The sequence below is a fragment of the Pantherophis guttatus genome, chromosome 5, assembly GCF_059756535.1.
Source record: "Pantherophis guttatus breed Tessera chromosome 5, ASM5975653v1, whole genome shotgun sequence".
NCBI classification, from domain to species: Eukaryota; Metazoa; Chordata; class Lepidosauria; order Squamata; family Colubridae; genus Pantherophis; species Pantherophis guttatus.
Window position 1 is genome coordinate 90,703,999 of NC_142067.1, and position 17,210 is coordinate 90,721,208.

At 42.3% G+C, this 17,210-nt stretch overlaps 1 protein-coding gene across 1 annotated transcript in view; it reads right to left on the minus strand.

The window, feature by feature from the left end:
* CD99 (CD99 molecule (Xg blood group)) overlaps positions 1-17,210 on the minus strand; it is a 57,335-nt gene that overhangs the window by 13,266 nt on the left and 26,859 nt on the right. Inside the window, exons 3-6 of the mRNA XM_034431433.3 lie at positions 15,426-15,464; positions 7,957-7,989; positions 4,261-4,332; positions 1,131-1,187 (exon numbers count right to left, since the gene is read on the minus strand). Of these exons, the coding sequence (XP_034287324.1) occupies positions 1,131-1,187; positions 4,261-4,332; positions 7,957-7,989; positions 15,426-15,464 (201 nt within the window). The remainder of the gene's footprint in view (positions 1-1,130; positions 1,188-4,260; positions 4,333-7,956; positions 7,990-15,425; positions 15,465-17,210) is intronic.

Here is a 17,210-nt window from a genome sequence, read left to right on the forward strand (position 1 = left end):
ATTTCAGTGAGTTGGGAGGCCTTGGGTGGTCTTAGGCAGGTGGCCTGCCATCACTAGGCCCATGGCCTTTCCCACCCTGAAATATCTCATGTGCATTTAACGAGTCTTACATTTGATTAGTAAATGCGTGGGCGAAAGGAGGGAGTGGTCCCGTTCAAGGTACGAGATTCACACTCACGAATCCTCGTGTTACGAAGGGAATGGACAGGCTCTATTACATTCGTAACTCGAGGACTACCTGTATAAGCACAGTGGCAGTTTCACTTAGGAACCACTTCACTTAACAACCAAGTTACTGGTCCCAATTATGGTTGCTAAATGATGATTTGTAAAAACACTGCTCTGCTTAAATATGTTTTAGAAAAACAACCCCAACGTTTTAAGAAAAAAGCATGCTATTAAAAATGGGAGAAGTATCAAAGTTATAAAGAAACATTATAGCAATTAATTCAGCATATCATCAGACTCAAGCAACATGTCACATGCATGTTAGTATAGGGATTGCTGTGAATGCTTCTTTGCAACAACAGTTCTGTCAGCCTACATTTTTGCATTAATTTATCTGTGGACAAAATTTACGGAGCCCAATGGGACTTTTAAACATTACTGCACTGCAATGACTGCATTTGACCCTATTTCTAAAATATGGCCTTTAGAATAATATATCTTTAGAACAGAACAATATGAATATGAAGATATATAGTCTCATTTAAGGACACTTTCAGCCTTCTTAGCAAATATAATCCAAGATGAAATGTTTTTTTAATTTTATTTATTTACCTCTCACCTAGATTTTGGAAAAGTATAAAAAAAATAATTTTACCTAAGATGAAATCAAAACTAAAATTTGCATACTAGAACATATACACACATACACAAAAGACTTTAGTTTTGTTCCAAAAAACAAATAAACTTAATATAATGAATATAATGAACTTAATATAATGAATGGAACCAATGTCAATCAAATCTGAAGTTAAACTTGAAATCCTGGATAGCATATTTTTATGAACACACTTTACAATATTTTCATATTTTCCCATTTAACATATAAACAACAAATCCAAAAGCTTACATAAAACTATACTTACAGTATATTGTTTTAAATATAGTGAATATTTGAAACATACCTGATCGTGGTTTCTCAGGTGGCAAGTCACCATCTAATAAATCTGCATCTTCAAATCCTTTAATAATAACAAAAGGAGTAAAAGCATACTTTGAAATGTATATAATGTATACAAATTTGTATAGTGGAGTTTTACATAATTTCCAGCTTCAGTCATTACATTAAGAAGCTTAACTATATCTCAGAATAATGTTTTGTTGCTATATAAATACCAAAAATGTTTCTGAATTAATAATGTTTCATTAATTATGAATACACAGATATCAACAAACGAAAATAGTATTTTGCATGTGGGCTGTGCAAATCCTTTGAAATGGTATTTCAGAACTGTGGGAACACCTATTAACCATCTCTTTTCAAAATCAAAGCACATTTATTCACATTTATTTATGGACATTGACATAAAATATGCAACATACCATAAACTAAACCATTAAAAGAGAAAAACCATGGCTAATTGCCCTCCTGATATTAGTAGCAGATGACATAATTGTATCCAGAATTTCCTCATAGTAATCATAACTGAACAGTATTTTTTTTTAGATTTCTATGGATTTATCAATTAAGAAAAATGTATTCACTTAGATTGTACAACTGAAGTGATTTAAAAAGAGCATTATTTATTAAATACAAAATACAAAGAATATTATTTACAAAAAGCATATTAATTCAGAGCACTACATACAGCAGAACATATCAAGATGATTCAATGACACTCCATGCGCAGGGACAAATTCAGTCTCAGAAGGGAAGATTCATAAGAATAAAGAGCCGAAGTGGGAAGGGACCATGCTCTTATAACACATATAGGAGTTGAAGACAAGTACATATGTATCACAATCTAATCTGATTAGGGTGGAGATGGCAGGCAGAAAAATGAGAAAGCTCTCCAAGAGATATAGCACAAGCAAGAAGTATTTGTCAGCTTCTGTGAAGACATTTCCCTCCAATAGAGGGAAGACAAGAGCCTTTCTCAACCAGAATAGAGAATAATAAGAGTTGGAAAGGACTCTGGAGGTTTTCTAGTACCACCCGCTGCACAAAACCTATACAATTCCGCACTAGTTCTTAAATAAAGCTTTTTTTCCCTCAGTTATATTTACATTGTACAAAACTAGTATTAAGAAGGTAAGGCAAATTCTAATGAGGAACATCTACTAATACCACCTAAGGCATCTTATAAATTGAAATCCCCTTCTAGACAGAAAAACTCTTCTATGAGGAACAGAAAATGCTATCTACTGTATTATCTTAAGAGTAGATAAAGACCTGTTCCTGAAGCTGGTATTATATTGGTGGAAAGTTCTGATCCTGTCCTTCTTAATTCTAGATTAAGTTAACATAGTGTGGTAAATTTGACTTTTTATAGAAAGCAATTCTGAGTTCATTCTGGACCTGTTGTGGATTCTCAAATCTATCTCTGAATCTACCTCTAGGTCTGCCTAGAATATATCTTTTCAAAATGCTAAATGTCAAAAGCCTTTTTTTAAATAATTTTTTTGGATGTTTCAGAAGCTGCTTTTGGCAAATGCATGCACAGCCACTGTTGGGGAAAAACAAAATAAAGTGAATGCACAGCTGAAAGAAGTCTCCAAAGCAGCTAGGCAACCCTGGAGAAAGATACAGCTGCTTTAATGATTCTGAAAATGTTCTTTTATATACAGTGTTGTATGTTTTAAAGCAACTGTTTTAGAGGATTGCTGCAACTCTATGATGCAGTAAATGATGGTGAATGCAGTCATTATTTGGTGCTTTTACAATTTTTTAAATTGATTTCTATTTTTTTAGAAGATCCATGAGAAAACAACACTGATTTATTTTAACCACAACCACAATCAGATCAAGTCCTAATTAATATTAGAATTGTATAAGTATGTAACATTCCATCAACACTGTCAGGGAGGAAGAAATGAAAGACAAAAGCAAGAGTGGCATATGTTACTCTTATAATTTTAAGTATTAGCAGCATTACTAGAAGCCAGTGTGAGTTAAAAACAGATCATGCCAGACAAGTCTTTTTTGATAAAGTAACCAAATTTCAGTGAAATTATGTGGACATAGTATACTTGAACTTCAGCAAGCATAGAACAGAGATAGACAGTACCACCACCAGATGGATTCTCAATTGGCTGAGCAACTACACTCAGAGGGTAGTCCTCACTGGAACTACATCTACATGGAGGGAAGCATGCAATGGGATACCTCAAGATTGGGTCTTGGTTCCAATACTCTTCAACATCTTCATAAATGAGGTGTGGGGTAGAAGGGGAACTCATCAAATTTGCAGATGACACCAAGCTTGAGGTAATTGCTAACATTTTGAAAGTTAGGCTCAAGATTCAGAACGATCTTGACAGATTTGAGCTTTGGGCCCAAGATGCAGTTCAGTGATGAGAAAAGTAACGTTATATACTTAGGAAGGAAAAACTAAATTCATAGGTTTAAAATAGGTGGTACATGGCTCAACAATAGTAACTGTGAGAGGGATCTAGATGTCCTAATGGACCACCACTTAAGTATGAGCCAGCAATGTGCTGCAGCTGCCAACAAGAGCCAATGCAGTTCTAAACTCCAGGGATAGCATCAAGACAACAAGAAGTGATAGTACTGCTTTACACTGTACTAGTGAGACAACACTTGGAATAATGCTTTCAGTTCTGGTCACAATACAAAACAGATGTTAAGACCCTAGAAAAAGTGCAAAGAAAAGCAACAAAGATGATAAAGGGTCTGAAGGCTAAATCGTATGACAAACAGTTGACGGATCTACATATGTGTACTATGGGGGGGGGGATTCTTCTAGGACTTGAAGGCCTGTCACAAAGAAGAGAGGATTGACTTATTTTCTAGAGAGTCCTGCACCAGAGAGTAGGACAAGAAGCAATGGATGGAAGTTTATCAAAGAAAGTTACAACCTAGAAGTAAGGGTAAATTTTCTGACAATGAAAGCAGTTAATCAATGGAATAACTTGCTTCCTGTGGTTACTAGGATTTCAAGAATAGACTGGACAATTCGACTGAGATGATATAAGTCTCCTGTCTTGAGCAGGAGGTTTGGCTTCCAAAGTCCCTTTCAACTCTATGATTCTATGAGTCGGCATTAAAACTGTACTTTTTGAAAAAAAACTTACCCCCACTGTGGCCATGACTCCCAGGTTTGGGCTGAGGAGGTGGTGCTGTTGCTTTTGGGGAATCATCGTGACCTATTGATAAAGAAAGAGAAGTACAACTTTCAAATTGGGATATAAATTTATTTATTTAGAAAATTTATGTGGCTGCCAAATCTACTCTTGGTGACCCTGGGCGTTTTACAAAGTACAAAACCAATAAATCCCCATCCCTCTGATAACAATAATCAGATCAGCCACTTGATGGGCTCCCTATCACTCTGGGGTCTCTTATGCTCATTGGCAGAACCATGCCTTCAGAGGCTTGTGAAAGAGTGTCAAAATGAGGGCCAATCTGCAGGGATGATGTTCCACAGGGAGAGAGCTATTACAGAGAAGGCCCTCTTCTTGGTCCCGCTAAATGGCCCTCTTTAGGAGATAGGAACCTGTAACAATCCCTGCCTCTCTGCCATGGTGGGTTGGGTAGATATGATTGGGAAAAGACAGTCCTTTCAAAATCAAAAGTAATCTAATACTATTATAGAACTAGAAAATTGCTACCTGTTTATCTGAATTAATTAAGCAAAATAAATATCTTGGCAAGTTTAGCTACAATGGAAGAAAGAAAAATATTTATGCACACAGCAGTTATATACAAGCTCTGCAAAACGTTCTGTTCAAAAACTATCGTGTATTTAAACTCTGATATAGGTTACTTGGGTGTATTTGATTCCCTCGTGTAACACCCCCTTTTTGGCTTTTAGTGGGCTTCCAAAGTCAAATTTAAGATGCTACTTATCATCTATAAAATTCTTTATATATGTCTTGGCTATGATATGATTTGTAAGTAAATTACATGCAGTTACACTTCTCAATTTTACCATAAATCAGAAAGAGAAAATGAAAGACCACATGTGAGAAGAATACAGGAAAATAATATGAAAAGGAGTCCTGATAAAATGGAGTCTTCCGCCCTGGTACTGGTTTGGATGGAAATAAATGTCTCTTCTTGAAGGAGGACATATTTCCTAACCCTTTAGCTCAGTAATACATGTTCTTGATTAAATCATGCCAGATTACTGCAGTATATTACAAGTGGAAAATCTTTAAAGAAGGCGCAAAACCATTAACTCATACCAAATTCAAAAACAAAAAGCTCAGCCATCTAAGTATTGGGGATATATTATATCATTGAGGTCACATGTAAGGCATTTATTTTGTCATTTAAAATCTAAATAGTTTAACAGCCAGTTTTCTGATGAACCAGTACCCTTTTTATATTTTTATAGGCAGCATGTACACAAATTTACATTAAATTTAAAACTGCCATTTCGATGCTTAATGAGCAATTCATTTCACTGATAATTTGGTAATGAAAACAAAATACGTATATTTACTTTCTTCACAGGCTTTTAATTTTTTATCACCATCCTTCTTATTCCCAAATATTTAAAAATGGAAACAGTGACATGACTGTACCATGAACATAATTCAAAATCTTTTCAACCTGACTTCCAAGGATGTATCTTGTAAATCTAGCAAAAATAACTTATCCCTACAAACTTAAAGTTCAAGGATAAATTCTGTCCGTTCTCTCATTTATCCATTCATTAAATTTGTCTCTTTAATATGATGAAGTACTCAATGTGACTAATAAAAACAGAATTCCAAACTTTACAAGATATAATAATGTTAAAATTAAACCAAATAAAAATTGTAGTTTCCAAATTAGATAAAACTAAACATATTTTCTAAATGCAAAGATGGTTTAGGGGCAATTCAAGGTTGTCCATTTTGTAGCCTGTATCATTTTCTCATTTTTTCATCAATCTAATTGTAATTTGTTATTAAGACATAAAAGGGAAATGTATCAGCTTTTAAAAACAAACCAATGAATTTTCTTTGGCCTGCTATCCAGAAAAACCGCTTAAATGATCAACTCTAAATGAATAGCTCCAAATAAATGGAAAGATAATAAAAGCTCTCTCTGTTCACACATGCAGATTTTATTACCTTAATACACAGCACATTCATTTATACAGAGACTGGAAAGTTGATGCTTTTCAATTTTTTTAAAACTTGGGTTTTTTTAAGACACTGAGCGAGGTCAATAACTAGAAAAAAATGTTGCTGTTTCTGCAGCTTCTGGAGAAGGACAGAGGTTTCTCACCTCTGTCCTAATACTGTACATAGAAGATGGGGACGGTAACAAATAAAATATATAATGCACATGAACCAAGAATACATTGAGTATCTCAGTAATATAAGCTCCCTTATAGTGTCAGATTTAGAATGTGTATACAATCAAGTTGCAGACAAATCCCTTCTATGGATATCTGAAAGCCTGTGAGAAGGCCAATTTTCTAGCAAGCACAAGATTTTCTAGCAAACATAATCTGCTCCCCACTCCCATGTTTATAGTTGAGAAAAATTAGTTTGATGGGGGCTTTTGTTCAGTGAATTTTCTCAGAACCATCAGCTGGCTGTGGAGAATTGAAAGAAAAAAATTAAGTCCACAGCATCTTTTAACATGGAAGTTTCTCAGCCGTATGAAGGAACATAATCTAAACCAAAGTTGCATATTCAAAGAGAAGTTAGACAAATTATGGATCAGGGACAGGAGTGAAATGGTACCGGTTTGGGCCAGTTTGGCCAAACCAGTAGTACTGGTTTGCCCGAAACCGGTAGTAAAAAAATGCTTTAAAAAGTAAAAAAAAAGTTCCGAAGATCAGCTGTGCCAATCAGCTGTGCCACACAATGGTGTTGGTTTTTTTTTTTTTTTTACTTTTTAAAGGATTTTTTTACTACCTATTGCCCGAACCGGTATTTTTGTGTAAAGTGTGATAGTTTGTTTTTGAGCTCTCTGTGACTTTGTGAGGTTCCTGCTTGTCGCAGGGGCCATTTTGTGTGAAGTCCAGCTGCATTTGCATTGTGTGTGAGTCAGTTGTGTAGCTTTTGTTATTTTTGTGTAAAGCGTGATAGTTGGTTTTCCCGGTCACATGACCATCAAGCTACGCCCACCCAGTCGCATGACCACTAAGCCACGCCCACAGAACCAGTAGGGAAAAATTTTGAATTTCACCACTGATCAGGGAGCTGATTTTATTTTTCAAGTGCTCAAGGCAAAGAGTGAGTATTTTTCAAAGCATTTTTTCCTTGAGCTTATTTTTCTTTTTGGATGGTCCTTTGTTTCCACTTACTCTCTGAATCATGTTTTTTTTTTTCTATAATATTCATCTTAATGAATTCTGAATATTATAAACCAACATTGCTGATGCCAGTTTGGGTCTTGGTGGGATGCAATCTGATAACATGCCTCCAGAGACATAAAATTCTTCTGATTATCAATATACTGTATCTTAAGTTCTCCTGATGTTTTTTAAACAGCCAAAGGGAAAAGGGCAATGCTCTTATAATGCAAGTAACAGTTGAAGACAAATACAAATGTATTACACTGTCTAATCTGATTAGATGGAGATGGCAGGCAGAAAGGCAGAAGAAAGCCTTCTAAGGGGCATGGCATAAACAAGAAAGTATTCATTGGTTACTGTGAAAGACATTTCTCCCCAAGTTACAGAGGCTGGCAAGAGCCATTCGCAACCAGTTGTCTTAAATATAGTTGTTTTTCTCAGTTGTACTTATGCTATACAAAACTATTACTTAGGAAAGTAGGGTAAATTCTAACAAGTGATGTTTTGAGCAACTTCTTCCAGTGCTTACCATTTACAGCATCTTCTAAGCTGAAGCCATCACCTAGACAGAAAAATCTATTAGATATCAATGTCTCATGTAGAATAACCAAACGAAAGGCTAGTGGTCATGCATGAAAGGAAATGTACATATATATAATAGAATTTAGTCAGTGAAAAACAAACAGATCCATTTGCACAAAGAAGTAAATGGAGAAACGATAAAGAAATATATTCATTAATTTTATGAAGCCTCAAACGTTTCCTAGAATGGACATTGACTTACCTGAATGTCCTTTTTCGGAACGCTGCGTATACACTCCAGCATTGGGAAAATCCTCTTATCTGACAGCAACTGAGAGAACTTTTTTTCACTTATCTTCCACTCTGTGCTCTCTCCACGCCCCCTTTTGCACCCGAATCCCCAGTCTTGAACGAAGACACCACAGGTGAACTACAACAAACTTTATTAATACAAAACCACCACAAGCAAACAACCAAAGAAAAGGGAGGGAAATGGAGTGTATACGCAGCGTTCCGAAAAAGGACATTCAGGTAAGTCAATGTCCATTTTCCAGAACGCTGCTACTACACTCCAGCATTGGGACATACCCAAGCCTAACTTCCAGGGTCGGGCAAAACACTATCCAACTCAGAGGACCCAGCCACCACTGCTTGCAAAACTCGTCTCCCAAAAGACGCCTCAGCTGAAGCATAGGCATCAATCCGGTAATGTCTTATGAAAGGCGACAAAGAAGTCCAAGTAGCCGCCCTACAGATGTCCAACACAGACGCCTGGGTAGCCCAGGCTGCTGAAGTAGCCGCACTCCGCGTAGAATGAGGCAGAATGTTCCCAGGAACAGGACAACGCTGATTCTCATAAGCGGCAGCAATACAGGCCTTAATCCAACGACCGATCGTGGTCGACGACGCTTTCTGACCCATGGATGCAGGATGAAACGAAACAAATAGGGCTTCCGTCTTCCGAAACTCGGCCGTCCTACACATGTAACGTCTCAACGCCCTGCGCACATCCAGAGTGTGCCAAAGAACCTCCCGGTGATGTCTCGGCGACGGGCAGAAATCCGGAAGCACTAATTCCTGCGCCCGGTGAAACCACGAATTAACTTTGGGCAAAAAAGCAGGATCCATCCTCAGGACCACAGTGTTAGCATGAAAAATGCACAAGTCTTTCCTGACGGATAAGGCAGCGAGCTCAGAAATGCGTCTAGCCGACGTGATCGCCAGGAGAAATGCAACTTTGAACGACAGAAACTTAAGTGAAGTGGAACCCAACGGCTCAAACGGAGACAAAGTGAGAGCCTGCAAAACTAAAGATAAATCCCAAGAGGGATAACGATGAACCGTAGGCGGTCTCAGGTTCGTAGCTCCATGAAGGAACCCCTTCACCCACGGATGATGAGCCAAGGAAGTGTACGGTGGACAGGACAACACAGTGGCCAGGGCCGCCACCTGGCGCCGGAGAGTGGCGGGAGACAAACCCCGCTCCAAACCCGCCTGTAGAAAGATGAGGACATCCTGAACCGTTGCAGACGTAGGATCCACATGAGTAGTCGCACACCAACGGCAAAAGGCCCTCCACGTGGCTTCGTAGATCCTCGTCGTGGATGGTCGACGGGCCGACTGAATCGTACCAATCACCGTATCTGGCAAACGGCCTTTCTTCAAGAGGACGCGCTCAAATGCCAGACGGCCAACTGCAGCCACTGGGGCTCGGGATGACGAATGGCCCCCTGACACAGCACGATCCGATGCGGAGGAATCACCCACGGGTCTGTCACCGAAAACTCCACAAGATCCGCGAACCACGGCCTGCGGGGCCAATGTGGAGCCACCAGTAACATCTCCGCCCTCTCCGCTATCATCTTGTGAACCACCTGCTGAATCAGTGTGACGGGTGGGAAGGCATACAGTAGACCCGCCGGTCAACGACACCGCAGAGCGTTTGTGTCTTCTGCCGCTGGGGTCGGATAACGAGTGATGAACCGGGAAAGCTGGGCGTTGGTCGGACTGGTGAACAAGTCTACCAGAGGCCGTCCGAAGCGAAGACAAATCTCCTGAAATAGACTGGGAAGCAGCTGCCATTCGGCCTGGTCTATCACTTCCCTGCTGAGCCAATCCGCTCGTGTGTTGGCTTTCCCGGAAATGTGGTCTGCGAGGATGGACTCCAGATTCCTCTCTGCCCAGTTGAACAGACGTGTCGACTCGAGCATCAGCGACTGTGACTTCGTCCCCCCTTCCCGGTTTATGTGCGCTTTGGCAGATGTATTGTCCGTGAGGATCAGGACATGGCGACCCCAAACCAGCGACTGGAAATGCAGAAGGGCGAGACGAATGGCTCGAAGTTCTAATAGGTTGATGCTCTGTGCACGTTCCTCTGGAGACCATTGTCCTTGGCCCACCTGGGCACCTAGGTGGGCTCCCCAGCCATGGAGACTGGCATCGGTGGTGATCACGACCCGGTCTAGTTCCAGGAAACTGCAACCTTGCAGGATGGCCGACGACTTCCACCAACCCAGCGACAGTCTGACTCGCGGAGGCACGACCACCGTCCTTGTGGAGTTGGAACTGCCTGTTCTCTGGAATGGAAGAAGAAGCCATTGCAGTGGACGAGAATGTCTGCGTGCCCACGGAACAACGCGGAAGCACGAGACCATCTTCCCCAACAAACGTGACAGCGTCAACAGGGGAGCCCTCCTCCGGGTCAGCACTTGGCCCACAAGCGATTTGATGTTTTTCGCCCTCTCTGAAGACAGGAAAACCTGACCCTTCTCGGAGTCTATCAGGGTCCCGAGGTGTAGGATCGCGGTCGTGGGGACGAGCTGGCTCTTGTCCAAGTTGATGGAGAATCCGTGCTCTCGGAACGTCGAGAGCACCCTGTCTCTGTCTTGCGCCGCTTGTGCCCTGGACGAGGACAGGATCAGAATGTCGTCCAGGTAACATAACACCCTCACCGGAACTGTACTGAGAGACGCGGCCACTACCGCCACCAGCTTGGTGAAAGTCCTGGGAGCCGAGGAAAGACCGAACGGCATCGCACAGTACTGGTAATGCCTGCCCGCATACTCGAATCGCAGAAACTGTCGATGCGAAGGAAGCACTGGAACATGCAGGTAAGCCTCTCGCAAATCCACCGACTGCATCAGGTCCCCTTGGCGAATAGAAGCCAGAATGGACCGAAGAGAGTGCATCTTGAAACGACGGTAACGTACCGCCCGATTCAACTCCTTGAGGTTGAGAATGCCTCTGACCCCTCCCGAACTTTTGGGAACCAAAAATAGAATTGAATAGAAGCCGGTCCCCTGCTGGTCCAACGGGACCGGTTCTATCGCACGGATCTCCAGCAGGTGTGCTATCTCTTCCACCATCAAGCTGCGAGAGTCTGTGGACAGGGAAACTGGGCACCGGACGAACCGTCGTGGGGGCCGATCCGTGAATTCGATTGCGAGGCCCTCCGAAATAGTACGACGCACCCACTCGTCCGGAGTGGACCGGGCCCACCGATGACAAAAGGCCCGGAGACGACCTCCCACTGGTCCCGGAGTCGGTGAGTCATTTGCCCCTTCTGAAGGGTCTAGAAGTGGATCCACGATAGGGGCGCTTGGAGGAGGACTGTGATCTGCCACGCTCTCTGAAACGTTGTCTGTCGGAGAAGCGGTCTGGAGCCTGGAACGACTGCCGGTAAGTCGAGGGGCCTCCCTGCCCCGAGTAGGAACGAAATGGCTGACGTTGTGTGTAAGGGGTGTAACGCCTGTCTTGTCTGCGAAAGGACGAGGGCATAATTTTGCGTTTGTCTTTGTCCTCCACAAGAATCGGCTCCAATGCCGTGCCAAACAAGTTCGGAGCTTTATACGGGGCCGCCGCCAACTTCCACTTGGTTTTCACATCGGCTTTCCACGGCTGTAGCCAGAAAAGGCGTCGCGACATGACAGAAGTCGCTAACGCCCGCGATGCAAACTTGACAGAGTTCAACGAAGCATCCGCCGAATACTCTGTGGCTGCAATAATCTTGTTAATATCGTGGCGCAAGCGGGTATCCTCTGGAGGGAGTCGTTCCTGAAGTTGGCGCAACCAGATCAAAGAGGCCCTATTGAAGAATGAAGTAGCCGTGGCAGTTCTAACAGTCCAGGCCACGGCTTGATGAGACCTACGAAAGGCCAATTCGGTGCGCCTGTCCTCCGATTTGAGCCCCTCCAGCGGATCGGATGAGACCATCGAATGCGAAGTGAGAGACGCCACCGGTGCATCCACAGTTGGCACGTCCAGCATGGCTTCAAGTTCGGGCGCTGCACAGAACAGCTTCTTATCTAAATTGCTTGGCGCAGTGGACGACCCCGGTTGGGCCCAAGGCGCTTGCAGAACATCCGCAAACAGTTGAGGGCACGGAATAAAGTCCTTCTCCTGCTTGACTTGCTTAAACAGGGCATCATGAGGACCGGTCTCAGACGGGGTAGCCGGTGGTTGTGCTCCCACCGAACCCAGATTAGTAGTCAAACGAGCCTTGTGAAGGAGGGACTTAAATAGTGAGGGACGAAACAAGCCCGTGAAGGCTGGAGTGTCAGGTACCAGACCTTCATCCTCAGAGAATTCGAGGTCATCGGGGCCCTCCTCGTCATGGCCCGAGCCCTCAGACGAAACAGACTCACGAGGCGAGGGGGAACGAGCCCTGCGAGAGCTTGAAGAGGCCGACGGCCCCGAAGTCCCCGCCGCCGATGTCTGGGCCGCTGTCTGCGCTCCGGCCGCCATAATAGAAGCCAACGCTGTTGACAACATCGTCTGGAAGTCGAACTGAGACGGAGGCGGAGGATTGTCCACCTCTCGGAGTCCCGCTGCTGTAGGCGTGAAAGTGGCCGAAGGTTGGCGCCGAGGGGGCGGAAAGGCCTCCAAACCCGCTGAGGAAACATCAGGCATCGACTGGGACACGCCCTTCTGCCAAGCCAAGGAACCGGATTGGACCACTCTCCGCTCCGAAAGGTCAGGAACAGGAACAGCCTGGTGGGCGGATCCCGCATCACCACGGACCAAAGAAGCTGACGCCTGCTTGGCCTTCTCACATCTTTTTTCCAAAGCCTTATGACGCCTGAGAGCATCCTTCTCAGCGGCAGAGGAGGTCTTAGAGTGGCGGGACTTGTGACCGCCAGACGCAGAGCGTTTGCCCGATTGTTTCTTGCGGGACTTAGATCTGACAGGGCTAACCTCCTGATCACTGTCTGAGGAAAACGAGCAATCCGCCATGGTGAGGATGCCCAAGTTGAATAGTAAATATAAATTAATTGATAAATAGATTTGTAGTAATAAATAATGAATCAATGATTGATTGCTTGGTTAATTGATTAATTGATTAACTGATTGGAGAAATGCTTATTTGAATAATTAATTGGTTGATTGGATGACTGGCTGCTTTGAATACGAAATTAATAGATATCACTTGTTTGATTAATTAATTGAATGATTAGAAGAAATCCTGCTTAATTGATAATTGATTGCAGAATTGATAGTCTGGCTACCGCTCTGGGCAATGTACTATGCCCCAACAAGCAGTGCTGGCCCTCCTGCCACGCTGATTCCAAGGGCCCCCTGTTTCTGCCCAGGAGAGAGGACAAGCCTTGCACAAAAAAAACTGTAAAAGGGGTGAGCGATAGACTGGTGATGCTCCTCCCCCCCTTCTTTCTTCCTTCGAGTCAATGCCCAGACCGGGACAGAGACTCAGCCAGCCAGACCTCGGAGTAAAGGCTGCGGCCCTCTAATTAGGGTCTGCGCTGCCACGAGGTGAGTCCAAAATGGCGGCCGCCCTGATGTCTCAAAATGGCGGCCGCAAGTTGGTGGCGTAGTGATAAATGGCGGCCCGCCCGAGCTTCGTAGGATGGCGGAGCGCTTTCCCCCCCGGCGCCGCTCAGACGCGGACGCCAACCAGGGCTGGAGATCGGAGCGGTTTTTGGCGCGTCGGGAGGGTAGCGAGCCCCGACAGCCACGCTACACCCCCCCCCAGTTAAAACTTACGGCCGGAGCTTCGAGGCCGAAAATCAACACCGCCAGACCACAGCGCCGCCCGCAGAAGCCTGACGGGACGGTCGCTGGATGAGTCACACCTCCAAATGCAGCGAGCCGGTAGCCGCTCCTGAAATCACCTCCGTTCCGGCTCGCCGTTCCACACGAGAGTCGGGGAGCTATTCCTTAGCCCCGACCTCTCTGGCAATAGTAAAGCTTCACCGGATCCGCCCCGCAGGGACAGAAGCCGGCAGCAGCAGGCGCTGAAGCGCAAAAAGCCGGTACGACCCAGCTCCCTGGGCATGAAACCGGCAAGCAGCTGAGGGACTCACCAGAAAGAAGAAATAAATCTAAACTGAACCGAAAAAAGGGAAAAATAAAAAGGGGGCTAATCAAAAATAACCAAAGGCCTAACGCAACACTCAGAGCACAGAGAAAATCCTCCCAGTGTGTCAGCAACTGAGAGAAAGACTGGGGATTCGGGTGCAAAAGGGGGCGTGGAGAGAGCACAGAGTGGAAGATAAGTGAAAAAAAGTTCTCTCAGTTGCTGTCAGATAAGAGGATTTTCCCAATGCTGGAGTGTAGTAGCAGCGTTCTGGAAAACTCCACCAGGGGTGAAATGCTACCGGTTCGCACCAGTTTGGGTGAACTGATAGTAATAAACTACAGTCCTAACCAGTATTTCCAATGATCAGCTGTGCTGCACGATTTATATTCGCTAGAAAGCAGGAAATCCTGCACACATTGTGCATGCGTGTTCAGCGTGCGTTTGGCATGCACTGTGCATGCATGCATGCAGCGCACATTTGGCGCGCATTGCATGTGTGGGCAGTCAACCAGTGGCAAACCGTAGAGGATTTCACCACTGAATTCCACTGATATTTCTTACAATTATTTTAAAGAGTTTTCTTACATTAATAGGAAAAGAACATCCGAAATGGTTCAAGACAAATATCTGTTAAGAGCATTAATAAGTCAACTTATTAATTGTGGCCCAGTGGTTAGAATCCAGCCCATAGTCTGGAGTTCGACCCTGACGGGGCTTAAGGTTGACTCAGTCTTCCTTCCTTCTGTGGTCAGTAAAATGAGGACCCAGATTGTTGGAGACAATATGCTCACATTGTAAACTGCTCGGAGAGTGCTATAAAGCACTATGGGGTGAAATATAAGTCTAAGTGCTATGTGTTGCTATTGCTAAATGAAGCAACATAAAAATACTTGATTTTCTTAAAAAAAAAACTTCCCCATTTTAAATCCATAGTTTAAAAAAACTTCATATGGTAGACAGGACTAATAAGAACATATGAGAACACTCACACGTTGACCAGGAAACAACAAACTATAAATATTAAATTTTACTTCTATTGGTCTTCAACTGTCCTCAAAATTAAGAGTATATTTTTGAACCATAGCCATTTATTTCAAATGCAATCACATTCACAAAATAAGACAGTTCCAAAAAAAATGCTTACTGTAAAAATCTATACTTACTTGGCTTTTTGGTAACTGTACTAGGCCTTTTAGTAGGAGCTGAAATATAAAAGTAGAATATAATTGGTTGCAATGATCCATTAAAGCAGAACAGAATAAACATTTAGTCCTTAAATCCTTGTTTGTAGTCCTTCAGAAATGAAAACTGGTGGCATGGTTTTATATAACTCTGAAGTGAAAAAGCACTAAAAAACACTTTATATAATTTTGTAAAAGTACTCTCATTCAATGAATAGAAAGCAAAAAAAAAAAAAAAAATTCTAACTACCCCACCCATTATTTTGTAACTGTAAGCACTAATGCTAAAATATGCTCCATCATCATAAAATGGCTCATCCCTGCAACAGAGTGATGCTAAACTGATTTTGTAATAACTAAATCTAAAAGTTGGCACAGATTCAATTTTTTAAAAATCTTCCCAATCTCAACAGAATATTGAAAAAAAAATTATGTGAAGATGCTTGAGATTCCGATTGTCTATCAGCAGGATGATTGCCTCCAAAAATATGGACAAAAGAGGACAAATTTGGTTTGGTAGAGGATGCCACCAAAAGAAAGATAAGGTTTCACAGTGAGCGGCATCCAATCTGGGGCTATAGGGGATAAAAAGCACTGTTGAAAACAGTTCTCCAAAATCTACATGAAGGACAGTTAGATGATAGCTCACAGTGTTGTTTATTGTTCCATTCTAAACCGCTCTCCTTTATGTCTCCTAGAAATTTGTATTTGAAATATATTAAGTTATCCCATGGTTCCCTGTGTACAAATAGCATAACAGGAAAATAAAAATACAAACACAGACATATTATTTTATGTGCCATACATAATGAAAAACAGTTCTTTGCTATGGTTATTGCTAGTAAACAGGTTGAAAAGCATTTCAAATGCCATGTTTACCATACTTTCTCTATATTTGTTATTCAAGTCAACTTAATGGAACAGCGGAAAATACATAAAACTGTTTGGGATTGTCTGTTTGTCCATCAGTGGAATGGACAAAAACAAAAGTATTCAGTTAATATTTAGTGAGCAGAAAAAAACCAAGGGAAAAGAAGATCAAGTGTGAAATGAAGTCCTATCCATCTGGGACTATGGAGAGGGGAAAAAAATCCCTAATGCATCTCTACAGGAAGAGCCAGAGCAGCTGCTTGAAATGTTTTCAATTCTTCCTATCTAATCTATGTTTTTCTTTCCTGTCTGTCCACATGAGCTACAATGAGGTACATGAACACATCCAATGCTTCCTAGAACACATGCACGCACTCATAGGTACAATATGGAGAAATAAGAAGAAAAATAGATACAAGCACACAGACAGAAATCCATTATGAGTAGACTCCCAGACTCATTCCCATACAGGCAATGTTATGTCCACTACCTGATTATAATCTCTGAAGAAAAAAAAAGGCATGCACAGAAACACATAAAACACTTTATTACATTACACAGAAAAAATGCATATAACTCTTATAATTCTTATTGATAAAGAATATGGAGAGTATTCCAGATATGGAATGATCTGTGCTTAATTTGTTAGTGGTGATCATGATGATATAATATATAACTGACTTTCTTAAAAAAACAAACAAAAAAAAACCCTAGGTATGGTAACAAGCACATATTTAAAATCCTACAAAATTAGCATGCCATACCATTTAGAAAAGCTTAATTTGTAAGTTAATGTCTTGCCAGCAAGTTAAAGTTTACTAGGAGAATAAATGCACTGCTCAAACCAGGAAGATCCTAAGCACCTAGATTGAGCAAGCTATAAAACGATGTAGTATT